This window comes from Typopeltis vanoorti, chromosome 19, assembly GCF_054136105.1.
Source record: "Typopeltis vanoorti isolate ZY-2024b chromosome 19, IOZ_Tvanoo_1.0, whole genome shotgun sequence".
NCBI lineage: Eukaryota > Metazoa > Arthropoda > Arachnida > Uropygi > Thelyphonidae > Typopeltis > Typopeltis vanoorti.
In genome coordinates this window covers 46,116,636-46,139,619 of record NC_143567.1, presented here as the reverse complement: position 1 = coordinate 46,139,619, position 22,984 = coordinate 46,116,636, and the positions used below count along the sequence as shown (strand labels likewise).

Sequence of the window (22,984 nt, the reverse complement as noted above, 5' to 3'; positions counted from 1 at the left end):
TTACTAACACCATGTTCCAACATAAAAATGTGCACAAATTCACATGGAGAGAAGAGGCTAGGAATAAGAAAAGTCTCATTGACTATGTTATTGTTGATAGTGAAGTTTTCTCCCTGGTGCAGGACACCAGAGTTTTACGAGGATTTGAAATTGGAAGTGATCACTATTTAGTCTTGAGTAGGATAAAATTGAATTTCATATTGAAAAGAATAACATGTAAGAAATTAATATAATTAACGGCTATTTTAGCCTGTTTTTGTTTAGGAGTGTTCCTTATATTTAATACATTGGCTAACATAACTCAAAAGGGGTATATATATATATAATTTAGGACATTACGGGCGAGTGTAGAAGGCAATTATGGCAGAATAAAAAATGTTGAAAAATTATGTACATACCTTGATTTTGGTTTAAAGATGCCTTCTAAATCCAAGCTCTTGTGGAAGGGGGGGGGGAAGAGAGGAAAAGAACATGGGGATGTACTTGGGACACGGGAAATAAGTTTGGGAACCCGGGTTACAATTAATAATATAAATATATATATATATATATATATTATTTTGTTGTGGGGAGATGGGGGGGAGAAGGAAGGGGAAGGGTATCCTTATGTGGAAACTGGGCCAAGGGTTTACGGGGTGTGGACCGTTTCGGTCATCGTCTGACCATCGTCGGAACTTTGTGGGAATGACTGTAGGGCTATGTCAAGGCTGCATTCTTACAAAATTCTGACGATGGTCAGACGATGACCAAAACGGTCCACACCCCCATAAACCCTTGCCCCAGTTTCCACATAAGGATTCCCTTCCCCTTCCATCCCCCCCCTCTCCCCACAACAAAATAATATATATATATATTTATATATATATTATTAATTGTAACCCGGGTTCCCAAATATATTTCCCGTGTCCCAAGTACATCCCCATGTTCTTTCCCTCTCTTCCCCCCCCCCTTCCACAAGCGCTTGGATTTAGAAGCTATCTTTAAACCAAAATCAAGGTATGTACATAATTTTTCAACATTTTTTATTCTGCCATAATTGCCTTCTACACTCGCCCGTAATGTCCTAAATTATATATATATATACCCCTTTTGAGTTATGTTAGCCAATGTATTAAATATAAGGGACAATCCTAAACAAAAACAGGCTAAAATAGCCGTTAATTATATTAATAGTGTTTTAGAGGAGTAGCATGGGAATTTCCCAGAAATTATACTTAATACTACATGTAAGAAAGTTTTAAAGCGAATAAAAGTTGAGCAGCTCTCAGATGTGAACTGTAGACTAAAATACAGAAAGATTATTGAAAAGAAAATGAAAGAGTTTGAGAACAGGAATCAAACCTTGGAGATTCAGTGGCAAACTCTGAAGAAAACATTGATTGATTCAGCCAGAGAGGTATGTGATGAGGTTGTGTGGAAGGATAAAAAAATCAGAACTCCCTGGTGGACACAGGAAGTTAAAGAGGCAGTGAAGGAAAAGAAGAAAGCATATCAAAAGTTCCTGGCAAATAAGTCAGCTTTTACTCTTACAGAATACAGAGACATATGTAAGAAAGCTAAACAGTGTGTAAAACTAGCTAAACAAAAGTCATGGGAGGACTTTGGCAAGAATATAGAAAATAAATATCAAGAAGGTGGCAAAATTTTCTGGAGGTTGTTGAAGAAGCTTAGGAATGGAGGAAAGAGTGCTGTAAAAGGAGTTAGAGATGATAAAGGTGACATGAAAACAGGAGAAAAAGATATCCTTGAAGTATGGAGTAATTACTTTGAAAAACTGCTAAATGAAACAAGCAGTGATGACAGCACAGTGATAAAAAAACACTCACCAGGCATGCAGTGAGGAATACATATCCATACTTGAAGTAGAAAAAGCCATCAAAGGCTTGAAATGTGGAGAGGCAGCAGGAGTAGATGATATTCGACCAGAAATGCTGAAGTATGGTGGTATAAAAGTCTTACAGTGGCTGCACTGCATAGTTCAGAAAGTCTGGACAGAGGGACAAATTCCCGATGATTGGAGTAGAGCTCTCATAGTACCCATATATAAACAGGGAAATAAAACTGCATGTGAGAATTACAGAGGTATTTCCCTACTGAGTGTTCCTGGTAAGATCTATGCAAGTATACTTGAGAAATGGTTGAGAAGAATTGTGGAAGAAAAGCTTGGTTAAGAACAAGCTGGATTCAGGCCAAATAGAGGCTGTCAAGATCAGATCTTCACTTTACGACAAATAGTCGAGAAAGCATGGGAATACAACAAAGATCTGTATTTAAGTTTTGTCGATTTGGAAAAGGCATATGACAAGGTGCCAAGAGAGAAGCTATTCAATACGCTGCAGTTATATTGTGTCAATGGGGCATTATATCAAGCAATACTTAGTCTTTATTTGAGTTGTAAGTCAGAAGTTAGAATTGAAGGAAGTACAGGAAGATGGTTTAATGTTAAATCTGGTGTGAGACAAGGATGTACATTATCCCCTCTGTTATTCATTATCTGTATGGATCACATTATGAAGGAATGTAGTATTAAACCTGATATCAAACTTGGAGATGTTAATGTCAGCTCTTTGCTTTATGCAGAAGATGTTATACTTCTAAATAAATCCGATACAAGTCTGCAAGATTCTCTGACTAAATTGAATAGCTGTTGTAATAGATATGGTATGAAGGTCAGCAATAAAAAGACAAAGACAATGAAAATAGGCAGAATCATTGAAAATGTCAACTGTGTTGTGAATGGAGAACCTGTGGAACAAGTAAAACATTTCAGCTACTTAGGCACGATTTTTACTGAAGATGGTAAATTAAATATAGAAATAGACAACAGAATCAGCAAAGCTGGTATGGTGGGAAGTCAATTGAATAAATTCATATGGAATAAGAGAGAAATTAGTCGGAACACTAAATTAGCTGTATACAAGACAGTGTTCAAACCAATTTTAACTTATGGATCTGAGAGCTGGGTCAGAAGTAAAACACTTGACCAAAGACTAGAGACTGCAGATATGAGAGTCCTGAAAAAGATTATAGGGGTGAACAGATGGCGTCAATGGCAATATCATATTAAAAATGAGGATATTAGGAAAGAACTTGACATTGTCAGCATCCAGGAATACGTTAGCAGAGCTAATCTCAGGTGGTACGGTCACTTAAATAGAATGGGAGAGGAAAGATTAGCAAAACAAGTGTTCTCTGCCAGGTTGGGAGGAAAACGACCCAGAGGAAGACCGAGATATAGGTGGATTGATATGGTACAAAGTGCCTTAGAGGATAGGAATATAAGATCTGATAATGCTGGAGTCTTGATAAGTAACAGACTGATTTGGAGGAAAATTGTAGATAGGAAGTTAGTAATGATGTAATTTTTTCATGTAGTACTGTCATATCCTGTACACCTCTTGAGGGTACATAGCAGGAATTTGATGATGATGATAAGCCAGCAAAACAAGACAAGAAGTACAATTATCAAAAATAAAAAGAGGAACATACTTATAGATAAAGAAGAAATTTCAGAAAGATAGGAGTAATTAGAAGATTTATATAGTGAAAAAGATCTATACACAAAGGCTATAGAAGATGAAACAAGACGATGCGGAAGAAATTGGTCCAACTATATTAAAAGATGCATTTGAATTGGCACTAAATGAATTGTTGGCCAACAAGGCACCAGGTGTTGATAACATCTCCTCAGAATTAATAAAGTATTCAGGAAACATAACTAAGTCATACCTTTTCAAGATCATAAAGATATATTATAAAACGGGGATCATTCCCAAAGACTTTACATAATGCTCTGTCATATCCATTCCTATATCCCCTGGCATTTTTCAAAATCTTGACTTGGAGAAAGCCTTCGATAGGTATCGACTGGAACCAGATGTTTCACCTCCTAAAAACAATAAAGATAGATTGGAGAGATAGAAGGCTCATATGTAATCTTTACAAGCACCAAGAAGCCCTAATAGAAACAGGCAGCAATAAAATAAAAATTGCAATAGCAAGAATACGTAGTGGTGTAAGACAGGAGTGCTCTCTTTCACCCATACTGTTTAATCTCTACATTGAAGATACAATAAATAAATTGAAAGAACTAATAGAAACAGGCATTAAATGGAATTGATATTAACTGGCACGGATAATCTTGGCCAAAAAAGCATTCTACAACAGAAGAAACTTTTTACCAGTAAAGGACTTAGTACCCAGCTCAAAAAAAAAGGTTAATGAAAACATACATATGGAATATTGCATTATATGGTTATGAGGCCTGGACGCTAACAAAAAATCAAAAAGTTGGAGGTATTTGAAACTCGGTGCTAGAGAATGATGATGAAAATTAGTTGGACAGAAAGAAAAAGTAATAAAGAAGTTCTAAATATAGTTCATGAAGAGCAATCACTAATGAACCACATCAATAAGAGAAGAAAAAGCCTATTTGGACACCATCTGAGGCATGGGGGACTGATTACAGAAATAATGGAGGGAACTGTAGAAGGAAAGAGGCTATGAGGCAGACCAAGAATTTCATATATAAATAACATAATGATGCTAACCGGTGCTAAGAGTTATGAAGAGATAAAGAGGAGGTCGCAAGACAGGATATTATGTTGTGCTGGTATAACTAACCAATCTTCGGATTGATTCACCAAAGAAGATATATATGTTTACATAAAATTCTTCCACAAAGATTTTTTTAATGCAGTTTTGAATAATTATTTGCATTATAATATTTTTAACTAAATTTTACTGTCTTAACAGTTCAGTATTTTATATTCAAAATTGATTGACTATACTTTTTTTAGGTCTGATGATTTTAATGATCCCTTCCACCTAGAACGTATCTCAACACTAAATACTGTTGAAGCAATGGATTTAGGAGCTGTACCAAATAATTCTATGAGCATGAACTATTCTCATCCCCATTACAAAATAAATGACTGGTATTTTGCATGGTTACCAGATTTTACTAAACGCCATGACTCAAAGACTACATATACTGTACAAATTACACATTATAATGGTACTAATGAAACATTCATATGGCATGGACCCCCTGGTAAGTATATAACTCTTAAATATTTCAATTAATTTCAGTGTTAAATTTATTTTGCATGATAATAAAGGAGATATGAGAATATGCCAAAAAGTATCCACAATGTTGTTTTATTTATCTCACTACTGAATGTGAAACTTCATTGTTATTTAAGTGAGATATCTGATTTTAACTAATCAGTCACCTTGCTGGATTAGTTCTATGAGCGTGTCTGCTGTTGTTTCACTGACTGCATCAAAGAAGAACAGTATATGATAAGTGTTGCCAATTTAATTTTTTTGAGCTAGATCTAGCTCCTTTTTTCCTTCCCTAGCTCCAAAAATTTTAATCTAGCACCTAACTCCAAATTTAGCTTCTTCAGAACTTGTTTCAGTTGTTTTATAACCTGTTCTTAAAGAAATTGTTTTAAACATTTTCCAGATGTTTGCATTTGACAAAGAATTGTATTTACATTTCATGTGAGTATCGTACACATTTCAAACATGCAATGACGTCAGTCAGTCAAGTGGCCCAACAGTTTGCCGTTTTGCCACCTTGAAGTTGATAGCACCACTACAAGTTAGTCTGTTGCACAGTGTTCTGGATGGTAGTTATGATAGTGAGTGGGAAGTTTTCAGAAACTGATCATAATTCGTTGCAGTAAAGAGTTGCATACCCTTCTTCAAAAATCAGCAAAGAGACAAATAAAGCCCAAGCAAAAATTTAGGATGGAGTGGTTGCAAATGGGAATGTTTAATAAATGGCTCTGTGAAGTTCCTGGTGATGTTACAAAAGGCCATTGTAAGTTTTGCAGATGTGATATAGCAGCTAAATATTGTCAGCTTGTAAAGCATAGTGAAATTAAGAAACATCTTACTGCAGTTCCATATAAGGCTGTTCCTATTACAAATATGCTTGTGAAGAAGTCTGATGACACAGCAAACTTTGAATGTAGCTTACCATTATTTCTTTGTTGTCACTCATCATTGAACAGTTGTGATCATCTAGATCTTTGCAAAAATATCATCCCAGACAGTCAAATTATGCCAAAGGTAAAAATGCACCGAACCAAGTTCTCTGTGATTGTAAAGAGTATTCTAAGTGAGCATTTTGAAGAAGATCTAATTTGAAGATGGAAATTTCAGCTTGCTAATAGATTAACTGAATGATATTACAGTGAATAAGATTTTAGGAATTGCTATCACTTATTATAGCAAGAGATTTAACAAAATGATGCATATATTTTTGAGCATGGTGGTTCCAGAAAAGTGTGATTCTGGTGGTATTTTGGCTGCACTGAAAAAGCTCTTGACCAAGAAACTGGACTTTAGAAGCTTATAACTTCACATTATTTGCCTTAGTATCCCATAATGCAAAGCACATATCCTTACAGGTATGTATAATGCTATGCATTATGGGAAAGGCCACTACCAAGGCCGGTTTTGACATTTATTAAGGTCTCTTCAGTGGGAGCCAGACCCAGAATTGATATCAAGGTTGAAGTAAAGTAATGCAGAAGTCGTATTTTCATATACGAGTTGCCAAAAGGTGTCACAACTTATTATTAAAATACTCTGGATTAGAGATGGTTGTTGGAAGTTTTCCACTTGGTTATGCTATAAATTAAAGATACCAAGAAATTATATACTTGGTTTAATCCTTTATCCAACTGTAAGCAAACAAGTTTTGTTTTGAAAATAGTTCAGGTGCAAACTTGTTTGCTTACACTTGGATAAAGGATTCAACTAAGTATATAATTTCTTGGTGCCTTTAATTTATAGCATAACCAAGTGGAAAAAACTTCCAATAACTATCTCTGGTACAGACAATGCCAGTGTTATGATTTGTGTCAATAATGGCGTTTATGAACAACCGAAGGCATATATCATCATCAAATTCCTGACATATACCCTCGAGGCATGTACAGGATATGATAGTACTACATGACAAATTTATGTCATTAATAACTTCCTATCTACAATTCTCTTCCAAATCAGTCTGCTGTCTGTCAAGACTTCAACATTATCAGATCTTATATTTCTATCATCTAAGGTACTTTTTACCATATCAATCCATCTATATCTTGGTCTTCCTCTGGGTCATTTCCTGCCAACCTGGCAGGGAACACTTGTTTTTCTAATCTTTCCTCACCCACTCTGTTTAAGTAACCATACCACCTGAGATTAGCTCTGCTAATACATTCCTGGATGCTGACAATGTCAAGTTCTTTCCTAATATCCTCATTTTTAATATGATATTGCCATTGATGCCATCTGTTCATGCATCTAATCTTTCTCAGGACTCTCATATCTGCGGTCTCTGGTCTTTGGTCAAGTGTTTTACTCCTGACCCAGCTCTCAGATCCATAAGTTACAATTGGCTTGAATACTGTCTTGTATACAGCAATTTTAGTGTTTTGGCTAATTTCTCTGTTATTCCATATAAATTTATTTAGTTGACTTCCTATCATACAAGCTTTGTTGATTCTGTTCTCTAATTCCATATTTAATTTACCATCTTCACTAAAAATCGTGCCTAAGTAGCTGAAATGTGTTACTTCTTCAATAGGTTCTCCATTCACAATGCAGTTGATATTGTCAATGTTTCTGCCTATTTTCATTGTCTTTGTCTTTTTAATTGTGACCTTCATACCATATCTATTATAACAGTTATTCACTTTAGCCAGGGAATCTTGTAGACGTAGTGGATTTATTTAGAAGTATAACATAGTCTGCATAAATTTAGCAAAGAGCTGAGATTAACATCTCCAATTTTGATATCAGGTTTAATACCACTTTCCTTCATAATGTGATCCATATAGATAATGAATAAAAGAGGGGATAATGTACATCCTTGTCTGGCACCAGATTTAACATTAAACCACCTTCCTGTACTTCCTTCAATTCTAGCTATTGACTTACAACTAAAATAAAGACTAAATATTGCTTGATATAACTGTAACGTTTCAAATAGCTTCTCTCTCTTAGCACCTTGTCATATGTCTTTTGCAGATCGACAAAACTTAAATACAGATCTTTGTTATATTCCCATGTTTTCTCAACTATCTGCCGTAAAGTGAAAATCTGATACTGATAGCCTCTATTTGGTGAATCCAGCTTGTTCTTCACCAAGCTTCTCTTCCACAATCCTTTTCAACTGTTTCTCAGGTATAATATACTTGTATATATTTTACCAGGAACACTCAGTAGAGAAATACCTCTGTAATTCTTACATTCAGTTTTATTTTCCTTTTTATATATGGATACTGTGAGAGCTCTACTCCAATCATCCGGAATTCGTCCCTCTGTCCAATCCTTCTGAACTATGCAGTGCAGCCACTGTAAGACTTTTATACATCCATACTTGAGCATTTCTGTTCTCGTAGACAGGCTTATACGTTGGTTATGCATTATTAAATCACTTAAGGAATTGAACAACGTAGATACGAATATAAATTAAATTACGCTTTAATAAATATTTCCGATATTTCGGCAACGTCACGTTGCCATCTTCAAAAGGAACTTGCACAAAAAAAAAGGCACTTGCACGTAGGCACTACAACACGTAACTGAGAATGAAGAGAAGAAGCTATTGTTCTCCTAAAAGTCCCTGATGGTGCCCTCTAGCGGGCTAAGTAGGTGTTCTTGGCCGTTGGGCTTGAAGGTCTGCTGATGTAAGCTTCCCAAATTTGTTGAAGTTTGGAGAGTTTCTTAGGGCTGAGGCTGATTCCATAAATAGTCTTTCGAATTTGTATTGAATACAAATTTGATACAAATATATATATATACAACACACACACAAATATATATAACACTGCACCAGCTATGCGTTGCTTTGCGAACAAATCACCACCACGCACTTTCTCTTAGCGGACATTAACGAAGCTATTTGTGCCTTCGAAGAGCTTTCGTGCACTTGAAATCACGAGCTTTGGTCAATTTTACATTGACGTCTCAGTGTACCACTGCAGACAAAGAATTTGAAAAAATATGAGGCAGACAGATGAAAAAATTCGAAAAATTAAAAAAGAACTCTACCATCAATCCAAAATTTCCCTACCAACACCATAATCAACTGTTCTTCGGTCACCCTGAAGCACTCAACACGCTTTCACGTGGCCACAACTTTGCCATTGCTCCCAGAAAAATACCTAATGAGGATATTATGATCCAGATCGAATGCAGAATCTGCCACCTTCCTCATCAAATCACCAACAGTGTAAGACTGGATGTAGCTTGTGTCCTCTCCAAAGCAAGACCACCAAAAACCAACATATCCAACAAGAAATGTAAAGCTGTGCAGGAAATGAGGAATAATAAAGAATTAGGTATCACCAAAGCGGATAAGGGAAATGCAACTGTAGTACTTAACCAAAAGGACTATACAGGTAAGCTTAATGCTCTTCTATTAGATCGGGCTACTTACCTCCCTATCGAATACAATCCCACCAATTCACAAATTAGAAAACTTCACAGGTTCCTTAAGAAAATCACTTCTTGGCCTGTACAAGTTACCAACAGATTAAAGTCATTTAACTCTATACCCCCCCTCCCCCACCCACGTAATTACGGACTCCCAAAAATGCATAAAGAAAATGTGCCATTATGTCCCATAATGGATGGCATTGATTCCCCCACATATAAATTAGCTAAACATTTGGCCAAAGAACTCACACACTATACTGGCAACACACCATCACACATAAAAAAAACTCAGCCCACTTCAAAGCCAGCATAGAAAACCTTACACTCCAACATACTGACATAATGTTCAGCTTTGACGTCTCCTCCTTATTCACAAATGTCCCACTCAAGGAAACTTTAGAGCTAATTCAAGCTAAATTTTCTCCCGATATCTCAGCCCTATTTCAGTTCGCAATGAACTCGGGCTATTTCGTTTGGCAGGGAAAATTCTACAAACAAATAGAGGGGACAGCCATGGGTTCACCACTCTCCCCACCCTTGGCCAATTTCTTTATGGAGACCTTTGAAGAAAAAGCCTTAGCCTCTGTCCCACAAAAACCAACCATATGGCTTTGCTACGTTGATGATGTGTTTGCTATTTGGACACATGGCTCTGAAACACTCCTCTCCTTCTTAACACACTTAAACAACCAACACCCCAGAATCAAGTTCAACCTGGAAAAAGAGGAAAACAACAGCCTCCCTTTTCTAGACACACTAGTTACCTGCCAGCCTGATGGAACCTTGGTTTTCTCAGTTTATAGAAAACCCCCCCATACAGGCAGGTACATTCACCAACAATCCCCCCCCCCTTCACAACAATATGGAGTGGTGAAAACATTATACAACAGGGCTAAACTAATCTGTTCTAACGACATGGCCCTAAACACTGAACTAAATCACATCCTCAACACTTTCTCAGCCAATGGCTACCCCCTCCCTAAAAAAAAAATATTAAAACCTACAAACCACAGCCCTCTCCACAACAAGGATTACTCTAAATCCATGACCATTCCCTACATCCAAGGCACCTCAGAAAAAATTACCAAAATCTTAAAAAAAACATGACCTGACCTCCTGTTACTGGCCGTACAGAAAATTAGCATCCCTTATCTGCTCCACTAAAGACCAACCACTTCCCCTAGACCTACCTGGTGTATACCAGGTCTCTTGCAGCTGTAAACTGTCTTACTTTGGCCAAACATGCAGGACAGCGAATATCAGAATTTCTGAACACAAGGACTACATCTGTTTTCACAAGTACGGCCATTCTGGTCTTGCAGACCATGCTCTGGATACACGCCACAGAATACGGTGGAAGAAAGCTACAGTAATACACTGTAGCAAATACAAATTTGAAAGATTATTTATGGAATCAGCCTCAGCCCTAAGAAACTCTCTAAACCTCAACAAATTTGGTTGCGACTGCCCCAAATTTGGGAGGCTTACATCAGCAGACCTTCAGCCCAATGGCCAAGAACACCTACTTAGCCCGCTAGAGGGCACCATCAGGACTTTTTGGAGAACAATAGCTTCATCTCTTCAATCTCAGTTACTGTGTTGTAGTGCCTACTTGCAAGTGCCTTTTTTTTTTGTGTAAGTTCCTTTTGAAAATGGCAACGTGACGTTGCCGAAATATCAGAAATATTTATTAAAGTGTAATTTAATTTATATTTGTATCTACGTTGTTCAATTCCTTAAGTGATTTAATAATTGAGCATTTCTGGTCGAATATCATCTACTCCTGCTGCCTTTCCACATTTTAGGCTTTTGATGGCTTTTTCTACTTCAAATATAGATATGTATTCCTGACTGCATACCTGGTCAGTTTTTTTCCACTGTGCTTGTTTCATTTAGCAATTTTTCGAAGTAGTTACTTCATACTTCAAGGATATCTTTTTTTTCTCCTGTTTCCATGTCACTTTTATCATCTCTAATTCCTTTTACTGCACTCTATTCTCCATTTCTGAGCTTCTTCAACAAACTCCAGAATATCTTGCCACCTTCTTGATATGCATTTTCTATGTTCTTATCAAAGTCCTCGCATGACTTTTCTTTAGCTAGTTTTACACATTGTTTAGCTTTGTTACATTTGTCTCTGTATTCTCTAAGAGCACAAGCTGACTTATTTGCCAGGAACTTTTGATATGCTTTCTTTTTTTCTTTCAGTGCCTCTTTAACTCCTTGTGGAGTTCTGATTTTCCTATCTTTGCAGACTACTTCACCACATGCCTCTCTGGCTGAATCAATCAATCAATGTTTTCTTCAGGATTTGCTACTCAATCTCCAAAGTTTGGTTCCTGTTCTCAAACTATTTCATGTTTTCTTCAATAATGTTTGTGTATTTTAGTCTACAGTTCACATCTGAGGGCTGCTCAACTTTTATTCGCTTTAAAACTTTCTTACATGTTCTTCTTTTCAATATGAGATTCAGTTTTATCCTGCTCAAGACTAAATGGTGACCACTTCCAATTTCAAATCCTCTGCATCCTCTTGTTCCTGCACCAGGGAGAAAACATCACTATCAACAATAACATAGTTATTCTATGACAATTCTCTCCATGTGAATTTGGGCACATTTTTATGTTGGAACAATGTGTTAGTAATAACCAGTCCATGTCCTGAGATGAAATCCAACAGGTATTTGCCATTATTAGCTTTGCTCTTTTCTCCAAATTTTCCCAATATATTTTTGTATGTCTGACAATCATTTCCTACTCTGCTATTTAGATCCTCACAAGGACCAACTTTTCCTTTTTCATTGTGTCAGTTGCTTTCTCTGAAGCCTCATAAAATTCTTTTACTTCTACCTTAGTAGAACCTTGTGTAGGACCATAGGCACAAATAAGTCTCATTGTCCAGTTCCCCATTCTCATATTTGCCCGCATCATTCTACTTGAGACTGCCTACCATTCAAGAAGGTTAGCCTTTTATTTGATGTTGAATACTATGGCTACTCCTTCTTTTCCTTGATTGTTATTGCCTGAATATAACATTTTGTATTTATTGCTCAGAAAGATCTCACCGATTTTTGCCTTTTTTGTTTGTCACTCCTATTATGTCGATCTGGTACTTATCCAATTCCTCAGCTAGCTCCATTTCTTTGCCATTCAGGCTTCTTATGTTGATAGTACCGATTTTTAATTCTGGTGATGTTGAGTTTTGGTCCTCCTTAATCTTAATTAGATGTGTATGCTATTCATTGCAACTGGCAATGTCTGATCCGTGTGCAGAATCTCTCCCAAGAAAATTAGAATTTTTAGATACCAAAACGTATAAGTGGTTGTCACATTCTTCTTCAAGACAAGCACCATACAAAGAGCTGTATCAAACTACCAACAAAAATGATGCTCCTCTGAAAATTGTAACTGTGCAACAAAAAAGGTGACTCTCCATCGAACACGGAGACAGAATTCTCAGCCAGTGGTTGGAATTAAAAACTCACTTCAAAGTCGTGAGTGTGACTGAGAAATGTAATAAAGCTCGGATTTTGTGGGAGATGTACAAAGATGAAAGGAACCTGTTGTACATTTTTATTTTTGCATCCTGTTCTAGTTTAAGTTCAGCAAGTTAATAAAATTTTCGAATCTAACAGTGCAGATAAGACAAGATTATTTAAAGACCTTTTTCGTTTGATTCGATCTATTGCTAATATGTTAGTGCTACCATTATCCTGAGTCAACCCTCTAGATATAGATGTAAATGAATTTACCCACCTTTACAATGAGTTGTCCTGGTGTTGTACCATCTTTAGACTTGAACTATGTTTCAGGCACAAACTTAATTGTTTTTATACTTGGGATTAGGAATAAAAATAACCAAGCTTATAAAATTGCTTGGTTATCCTAATATACGATATCCCCAAGTTAAAAATTCGTTTACATCTATATCTCCTCCAGAGATTTTTATTAATAATAAAAACACCTTGTTGCAACTTGTATAGGTAAAGTTGATAAGGCTCTGTATTACTAAAATCTTGGTATTTAGGGTCTAGCTACTCACTGAGGAGACCTCAAAAAAGGTTGAAACTGGTCTGGGTAGTGATCCCACCCATAATGTATTGCAGTATACATCTTTTAGTGAGATGTGCTTTACATTATGGGAAAATACTAAGAATAGTGATCAGAGCTTTACTCACCTTTACAATGAGTTGCCATGGTGTTGTACCATCTTTAGACTTGAACTATGTTTCAGGCGCAAACTTAATTGTTTGCATACTTGGGATTAGGAGTAAAAAATAACCAAGCTTATAAAATTGCTTGGTTATCCTAATATATATATATATATATATATATATATATATGTGTAAGATTTAGCTGTTTTCAGTAATTTTTCTTCGGCAACAGTATATGTGATTTCATTTTTGTATGTTTGAAAGTTTCAGCTTCAGGAATTTATCAGACATTAAGTAATGTGCTAACACACTATTTTGTCATACTAAATCTTATATGATTGATTTGGAATGTTTTAAAAAGGCCAAACAAGTGTTTACTAGCAAAGTGCCACTTGTTTGGCCATCCATATTGGTGACTGACCCACCTTTACAATGAGTTGTCCTGGTGTTGTACCATCTTTAGACTTGAACTATGTTTCAGGCACAAACTTAATTGTTTTCATACTTGGGATTAGGAGTAAAAATAACCAAGCTTATAAAATTGCTGTGGCTGATGTGGCAGCTCAAAAGGTAGTATTTCTACCTTTGGAGGCTTGGGAGGCTGCCATTTTGTTAGCATTTGAGAGGTAAAGGAAATAGTACATGTGTGACTAGCTGCCCAGCTGGATCCAGAGAATCTTTATAATAACTTTTCATTTAAAACTACATTGATTAATCTTATATGGAAGTGGAAGTAGAAGAATATGGAAGTGGAAGAATATGATTTAAGAATAGACATAATGTATTATGTCTATTCTTCCATGTATAGCAGTGGACAACCTTATTACAGCTAACTCTCACCATTAACATCAAACGCCACTATAAGAAATTTGCTCATAACAAACTGCTGAGAAGTTACAACCAAAGTCCTTATAAAATGTCCAGAGGAGGTGTGAAGAACCTTAACTGTACATTGTTAGAATAAATTCACCTCTACCAAAATACTAGTTTTAAAGTGAGTAACATGGTTTTATATAATTGTTTACAGAATTATATAATTATTTTATAAAGCGCCTCCGTAGCGCAATTGGAAGAACAACGGTACATTGCGCCCTTCGATTGGAATAGGCCTCAGTTCGATTCTCGTCTCGACGGGAGGAATCTTTATCTGGTCGATTTCAATCGATGGTGAGTTAGCCGATCTCATACGGAGGTAGCAGGGTTTTTTCTCCCGGAAACTCGGGTTTTTCATCCCGCATACATACAAATCGGCCCTTCAGAACACACGCAATTTACAGACAAAAATTACTAGTTGTGGTGGTGTTGGAGGTGGGCGGTAGATGGCGTTGATTCGTAGTTGAGGTAAGGTGTAGAGATAGTTGAAGATGTCCTCCCGCGATGAGTCTTCGGACTCCTTGGAGGTATCAGGAATAATAATAATAATAATATAATTATTTAGGATAAATAATTATTTTTGTTTCATTTGAACATTTTTTTATTTTTTATATCTTTATTAAAAATAAAGTTCATTGTTCATTTGTGTTCATTTTAGTGTTTGGATTTTTAGGGGAGGTGTGTACATTAAGATTACACTAAAGAGAGGTGTGATGATGACAAAAAAGATTGGGAACCCCTAATATAGATAATGAATAACAGTGGGGATGGTGTATTTCCTGTAATTCTAACTGCTGACTTACAACTCAAATATAGACTGTGTATTGCTCAGTATAGTGTTTTGAAAAAGTTTTCTCTGGGTGCCTTGTCATGTGCATTTTCCAGATCCACAAAACTCGAGTATAAATCCTTGTCATATTCCTGTGAATTCTCAACTGTTTGTCGTAAAGTGAAAGTCGGATCTCAACCTCTATTTTGACCTGAATCCAACTTGTTCTTCTCCAAAGTTATCTTCCACTAATTTTTCTTGTTTTTTTTTTTTCGCTTCCTTACTCCTAGATCATTTTACCTCCCTCCTTATAGAGTATGATCCTATCAGTACACAGATTGGAACAATCCATAAGCTTCTTAAAACAGTTACCTCTAGGCCTGCGTGAAAGTTACAAACAAACTAAAACCTTATAACTCTAGACTCCCCCCCCCCCCCCTCCCAGATATACGGACCACCAAAAATCCATAAACAAAATGTGCCATCATGTCCCATTGTGAACGACATTGATTCGCCCACATACAAATTAGCCAAATATTTAGCCAAAGTGCTTACACACACACAAAAAAAAAACTTAGCCAACTTTAAAGCCAGTATAGAAAACCTCACACTCCAAACACACTAACATAATGGTTAGTTTTGATGTCTCCTCTTTATTCACTAATGTCCTACCCAAAGATACCTCAGATCTCATCAAGCCCATATTTCCTCTTGTTATCTCAGCCCTGTTTCAGTTCACCATGAACTCAGACTATTTCGTTTGGCAAGGAAGATTCTACAAACAGATGGAGTGGACTGCCGCATGTTCTCCACTTTCTCCACCCCTGCCCATGGAGACCTTTGAAGAAAAAAGCATTAAACTTTGCTCCACATAAACCCACTGTCTGGCTATACTACATGGACAATGTGTTCTCTATTTGGCCACATGGCCTGGATGCACTCTACAGTTTCTTCACACATCTAAACAATCAACACACCAGTATCCAGTTTACCTTAGAAAAGGAAAACAACAACACTCTCCCATTTCTAGACACTGATTACAAGTGAGCCTGATGGATCCCTAGCATTCTCCGTATGCAGAAAACCTACATATATAGGTAGATACATTCTCCAGCAGTTACCCCCCGTCCAACAATATGGGTTTATAAATACCCTGTATAACAGGGAAAAATTAATCAGTTCTGATAACAGTGCCCAAACTGCTGAACTTGACCATATCCTCAACACTTTCTTAGCCAATGGCTACAATCCCTCAAATATCCAAAAAAATATTAAAATTCTGTAACCACAACTCCCTCCCCCCCACCCTCCTTCTTCAGAGCAGAGATTACTCAAGACCGAACACCATTCCATATATCTGGGAAACATCTGAAAAATTGACAAAAATGTTAAGGAAATACAACCTTTACAACCACTTGCAGATCACATAAAATTGGCATCTCTTATATGCTCCACTAAAGACCATCCACATTCCTTAGACCTACCAGGTAGGTCCAGGTAATGTGGCTAAGATCCTTCAAGGTCCCTTGAAGTTGCAAACTGTCCTAATACAGCCAAACAGTCAGGACAACGAATATCAGAATTTCTGAACTCAAGGACTACATCCGATTCTACTAATATAGCCACTCAGGACTTGCTTGCCCATGCTTTGGACACCCACCATAGATATGCTGGAAGAAGGCCACTCTATTACACCACAACAAATACAAATATGAAAGGCTATTCCTTGAATCTGCCTCAACCCTGAAAAACTTTCCAAACGTCAACAAATTTGGGTGCATGAGAATGCCTCAAATTTGGGAAGCATTCATCCTAAGATCTTGTCCAACAGCCAAGATTACCCAATTTAGCACAACTAGGGGACACTCTTTTAAGACTCTAGGCCCAGAGTCTTAAAAGAGTGTTTTGTTGAGCCTCATTTGCCTAATGTTAGTGCCTGTGTGTTTTTTTTTTTGTGAGCTCTGATGATGGCAATGTGATGTTGCCGAAATATAGGAAAGTATTAAAGTTTTTATAATTAACATTTTAGTATACGTTATTTCCTGAAAAATAATAGTTACTCTTTTCAAGTATGCTTGCATAAATCTTACCTAGAATACTTAATAGAGAGATTTATCTGTGATTCTCACGTTGAGCTTTATTCCTTTTTTTTATAGATGGGAACTAGGAACTATAAAAGTTTAGCAGTGTAGCCATTCTAAACTTTTATACCTCCTTATTTGAGCATTTCTCATTGAATGTCATCTACCTCAATTGCCTTTTCACATTTCAAGTTTTTGATGGCTTTTTCTATCTCGAGTATTGATATGTACTTCTGTTTGCATTCCTCATGAAAATTTTCAGCTGCTGATTCTCATTGCCTGTTTCATTAAACAGTCGTTCAAAGCAGTCCAGATAACTAGGATATCCTTAAGTTTTCATATCATCTCCGATTCCTTTTACAGTACTCTTTCCTCTGTTTCTAATCTTTTCCAATAGCCGCCAGAACATTTTGCCACCTTTCTGATATTTACTTTCTATATTCTAACCAAAGTCTTACCATGACTTAACTATTTTTACACATAGCTTAGCTCTCTTGTATGTTTCTCTGTATTCGTTTAGGGTATCTACTGACTTATTTGCAAGGAACTTTCAGTATGCTTTCTTCTTGACCAGGACTGCCCCCCCTTGTTTAACATCTTGTGTCCACCATGGTGGTGGACTTATTTTTCTATTATTGCAGACAACTTCACCACACACTTCTCTACTGAATCAATCAAACAATGTTTTCTTCAGAGCATGCCATGGAGACTCCAAGGTTTGTTTCTTGTTTTCAAACTGTTTCATTTTTTCTTCAATAATGTTTGTATAGTTGAGTCTACATACCTGTAAAAGCTGCTGAACTTGAATTATTTTTAAGACCTTACATGCTGTTCTTTTCAATGTAATACCCATTTTTATCCTACTTAGCACTAAGTGATGGTCACTTCCAATTTCAAATCCTTTGTACACTCTTGTATTATCCTGAATCAGCATGAATATATCTCTATGAACAATAATATAGTCAATGAGACTTTTCTTATTTCTTGCATCTTCTTTCCATGTGAACGTGTGCACATCTTTATGTTGGTACATGATATTAGCAATGAATAGTCCATATCCTGATCAGAAATCCTGCAGATACTTATTGTTATTATTAGCTTTGTCCTTTACTTCAAATTTTCCCAAAATGTTCCTATATGCCTGGTGTGATTCATTTCCTACTCTGCTGTTTAAATCTCGAAATGCCACTTTTTCCATTTTCTTTATGATTGTTGCCTGCTTTAATGACTCTAAAAATTCCTCCACTTCTTCCTTAGAAGAAATTGCACACGTAATTTTACTTGAAACTGCCTTCCAATCAAAAAGTTTATTTTCATGTTTGGTGTTGAATGCTATCTCTACTCCTTCCTTTCCTTGATTGTTATTGCCCAAATACAACATCCTACTATACTTTAGTAATATCTGATCTGTTTTTGTCTTCTTTGTCTATGTAATGCTAATTATGTTTATGTGATAAGTTTTCAATTCTTCTGCAAGTTCGATATCCTTTTCATTAATACTCCTTGTATTGATGGTTACTATCTTTAATTCTTCTGATGTTGGGCTTGTTCTTCTTCTTCTAGATAGTGAGCTTGGATCTGTTCCAGTAGCTGACTTTTCACTGTTTTTCCTGAATCACCGATGAAACAGTAGGGATCTTGTGCAACTAAGTCCCAGAAAGCATGAAATCTCATCATGTTATACCATAATGTGTATTTGTGGTTTAAGCCAATTGCCCAGCTTATTCTCATTCATTTAGTACCAGTAGATACCTACTAATGGGACACACCACATGAAGTGAGGACTGGACATCAGGTAAAAAAGCCCCAGTCAGTTCTCCACATTCCATAAAGGTGATTGGATGCCTCATCCCTGTTATTTGGCTTAAGTAACTCCAAGTTATTAGCGAGAGTTCAAACTCACTCTTTCCCAGATTTTACATTTTTAGACTATCATTTCGATTAGTTCTTGAAGAACAAGGAGATCCTATAGGGCAACACAAAAAGTCTTCACAAGTCCATTTAAGTTTGAGACTTCAAAAAATACTATGAAACTCTTCACAGTTAATGCAATCTAACTGCAATGATACTCTAAAAATGTCACTTCTAAGAAATGTGTATGCATATGCACTACTTGGAAAGAAGTCAACATACACCATATTGTGAGGAACAAACAGCCATGGCACTCACTTTAATAAGATGTAGGACTTCCTTTGGCTGCGATGACTACAGGAATTATATGGAGCATACTTTCCACAAGTATACAATAGTGATTATTGGGAATTTTTGACCATTCTTTCTGTAGGCATATCCGAATATAGTACTTTTGAGAATATAATTTATATGCTGTTATATATATATTGTAGAAAAAATAAACAATGTGTTATGTTTTTAAAATTTTAGCCCCTTCTGATTATCCTGGACCAGTAAAATGGTCAAAACCATATTTTGACTGTGGGAGATCAAATAAGTGGATATTTGGTGCCACAGTGCCTATACCAGATATTTACCCTAGACATACACAGTGGAGACATATTGAGATTCCCACGTAAGTTATTTAAGAAACACGAGCATATTATTTGAACTCATTACTGGTACTATATGTGATCATTAAAATTTCTAGTAAAAGCTACATTTATTTGTATCATAGATAATCTGAATAATTATTTTAGTTACTCTATGTTTTTCTATGATTAAAATCATTAAATTCTTTTTAGATTTAGAATGTTATTTGAATTCTTTTTAGCTTAAAAAAATGAGGTGCCTTTATACCATCTTCACTAGTTAAATATACTAATTACAGTATGTTCCACTTTCTTGCAACAAAAACTCGGTGAATGAGACTGTATGAATTTGCCATATATTCACTTACATCTGACTCTCACTATAGCAGAGTTATGGGAAATCATAGGAATAGTTTATTTAATAATTTGCTATGACATTCCTCTACAATAGCATTATAGATATAAAACTTTAGTCAGAAAGTTTCTGTAGTTTGGTTATGGTGAGTGAATTTATTATAACTTTTTGTTATAACAGTATTTTCAATAGTAAATGTTGACTGGCCTCAATACTTTTAGCACATTTTAAACTGTATTGAAATTAACTAATTGATATTTAAAGAGTTACCATTGATCCCACTATAGCAAGAAAAGAGACTGTTATAGTGAATTTCCTTTAGTGCAGCATTGATACTAGGACTTTGGCTGGGATTTTTTTGATTTGTTATAGTGAGGATAATAATATATTATGCTTTAGCATTTCTTATGAAATTTATTTAATTACAAACATTTATTCCAAAATGTGGTTAAGATGTATTGCAAAGATCACCCTTTCAGCATATGCTCTGAAAGAATACAGAGAAAAATGTAAGAAAGTGAGGCATGTGAGAAACAAGCTAAACAAAAGTAATGGGAAGACTTTGGTAAAAACATCATCATTCATCAAATTCCAGATATATATACCCTCAAGGGGTGTATAGGATATGATAGTACTACATGAAAAATTTACACCATTACTGTCCTCACTGCTTGTTTCATTTAGCAATTTTTCGAAGTAATTACTCTATGCTTTAAGGATATCCTTTTCTCCTGTTTTCATGTCACCTTTATCATCTCTAATTGCTTTTACAGCATTCTTTCCTCCATTTCTGAGCTTCTTCAACAACCTCCAGAATATCTTGCCACCTTCCTGATATTTATTTTCTATGTTCTTGCCAAAGTCCATTCATGACTTTTGCTTAGATTTCTTACATTTGTCTTACATTTGAAAACAGGAACCAAGGTTTGGTTCCTGTTGTCAAACTCTTTCATTTTTTCTTCAATAATCTTTGTGTATTTTAGTCTACAGTTCACATCTGAGAGCTGCTCAACTTTTATTCACTTTAAAACTTTCTTACATGTTATTCTTTTCAATATGAAATTCACTTTTATCCTGCTCAAGACTAAATAGTGATCACTTCCAATTTCAAATCCTCTGTACACTCTGGTGTCCTGCACCAGGGAGAAAACATCACTATCAACAATAACATAGTCAATGAGACTTTTCTTATTCCTTGCCTCTTCTCTCCATATGAATTTGTGCACATTTTTATGTTGAAACATGATGTTAATAATAACCAGTCCATGTCCTGAGCAGAAATCCAACAGATATTTGCCATTATTATTAGCTTTGCTCTTTTCTCCAAATTTTCCCGAAATATTTTTGTATGTCTGACAATCGTTTCCTACTCTGCCATTTAGATCCCCAACAAGGACCAACTTTTCCTTTTTCATTTGGTCAGTTGCTTTTTCTAAAGTCTCAAAAAATTCTTCCACTTCTACCTTAGTAGAACCTTCTGTGGGACCATAGCACAAATAAGTCTCATTGTCCAGTTCCCCATTCTCATATTTGCCCACATTACTCTACTTCAGACTGCCTGCCATTCAAGAAGATTAGCCTCGTATTTTGTGTTGAATACTGTTGCTACTCCTTCTTTTCCTTGATTGTCATTGCCTGAATATAACATTTTGTATTTATTGCTCAATGATTACCAGACATAGAATTTTGGGGGGAAATTTGGAGAAAAGAGCAAAGCCAATAATAACGGCAAGCATCTGCTAGATTTCTCACCATTTTCCAACATAAATATGTGCACAACTTTACATGAAGGGAAAATACAATAAACAAGAAAAAGTCTTATTGACTATATTATTGTGGATAGTGATATTTTCATGCTGATTCAGGACACAAGCATATACAGAGGATTTGAAGTAGGAAATGATCACTGTTTAGTTTTTAGCAGAATAAAATTGAATAACATACTGAAAAGAAAAACGTGTAAGGAAACATGTAAGTTTTTAAAAGAATCAAGTTGAGTAGTTTCAGAGGTGAACTTAATTATACAAATATTATTGGAAGAAAAATGAAGGGGTTTGTAAACTATTCTTTATAAGCAGTTTTACTGGCAAATTCTGAAAAAAATCATTGATTGATTCATCCAGAGAGGCATGATGTGAAGTTATCTGCTAAGATAGAAAAATCAGAACTCCTTGGTGTATGTGCAAGAAGTGAAAGAGGCAGCCCTGGTAAAGAATAAAGCATATTGAAAGTTTCTAGCAAGAGAATGTTTGAATATGTTCTAAATGATTACAGAGAAAAATATAAGAAAGCAAAGCAGTGCATAAAAGTAGATAAACAAAACTCTTTGGAAGACTGGTAAGAATATAGAAGATAAATATCAGAAAGTTGCAAAATGTACTGGGGGCTATTAATAAAGCTTAGGAATGAAGGAAAAGAGTACTGTAAGAGTAATCAGATATGATAAAGGTTGGAAGTGAACCATTTGATCAAAGACTGCTGACTATTGATTGAGAGCGTTGTGAGAAAAAGTGAACAGATGGTATCAGTGGTAGAATCATATTAAAAATGAAGATGTCAAGGATAGAACTTGACATTATTGGCATTCAGGAATGTTTAAGCAGAGCTAATCTTATGTGTTATTGAGATAGAGGAAAGCAAAACAGATATTGGATTCCAAGATGGTGGAGGAAGATTTAAGATGTATTGGGACAGTTAGAAGTTCTTCCTTAAATGACTGAGAATGGACCCTATTTGAACTCTTGCGGGCAACAGCCTAATTTGGAGGAAAAGTTTCAGTGGAAAGTTAGTAATGTTTTCATGTAGTAGCATCATAAG

General features: G+C 35.8%; 1 protein-coding gene across 1 annotated transcript in view; it reads left to right on the top strand.

Moving 5' to 3' along the window:
* Window positions 1-22,984, top strand: part of LOC150096061 (uncharacterized) — a 101,199-nt gene that overhangs the window by 21,131 nt on the left and 57,084 nt on the right. Inside the window, exons 3-4 of the mRNA XM_090409604.1 lie at window positions 4,800-5,053; window positions 19,712-19,856. Of these exons, the coding sequence (XP_090265730.1) occupies window positions 4,800-5,053; window positions 19,712-19,856 (399 nt within the window). The remainder of the gene's footprint in view (window positions 1-4,799; window positions 5,054-19,711; window positions 19,857-22,984) is intronic.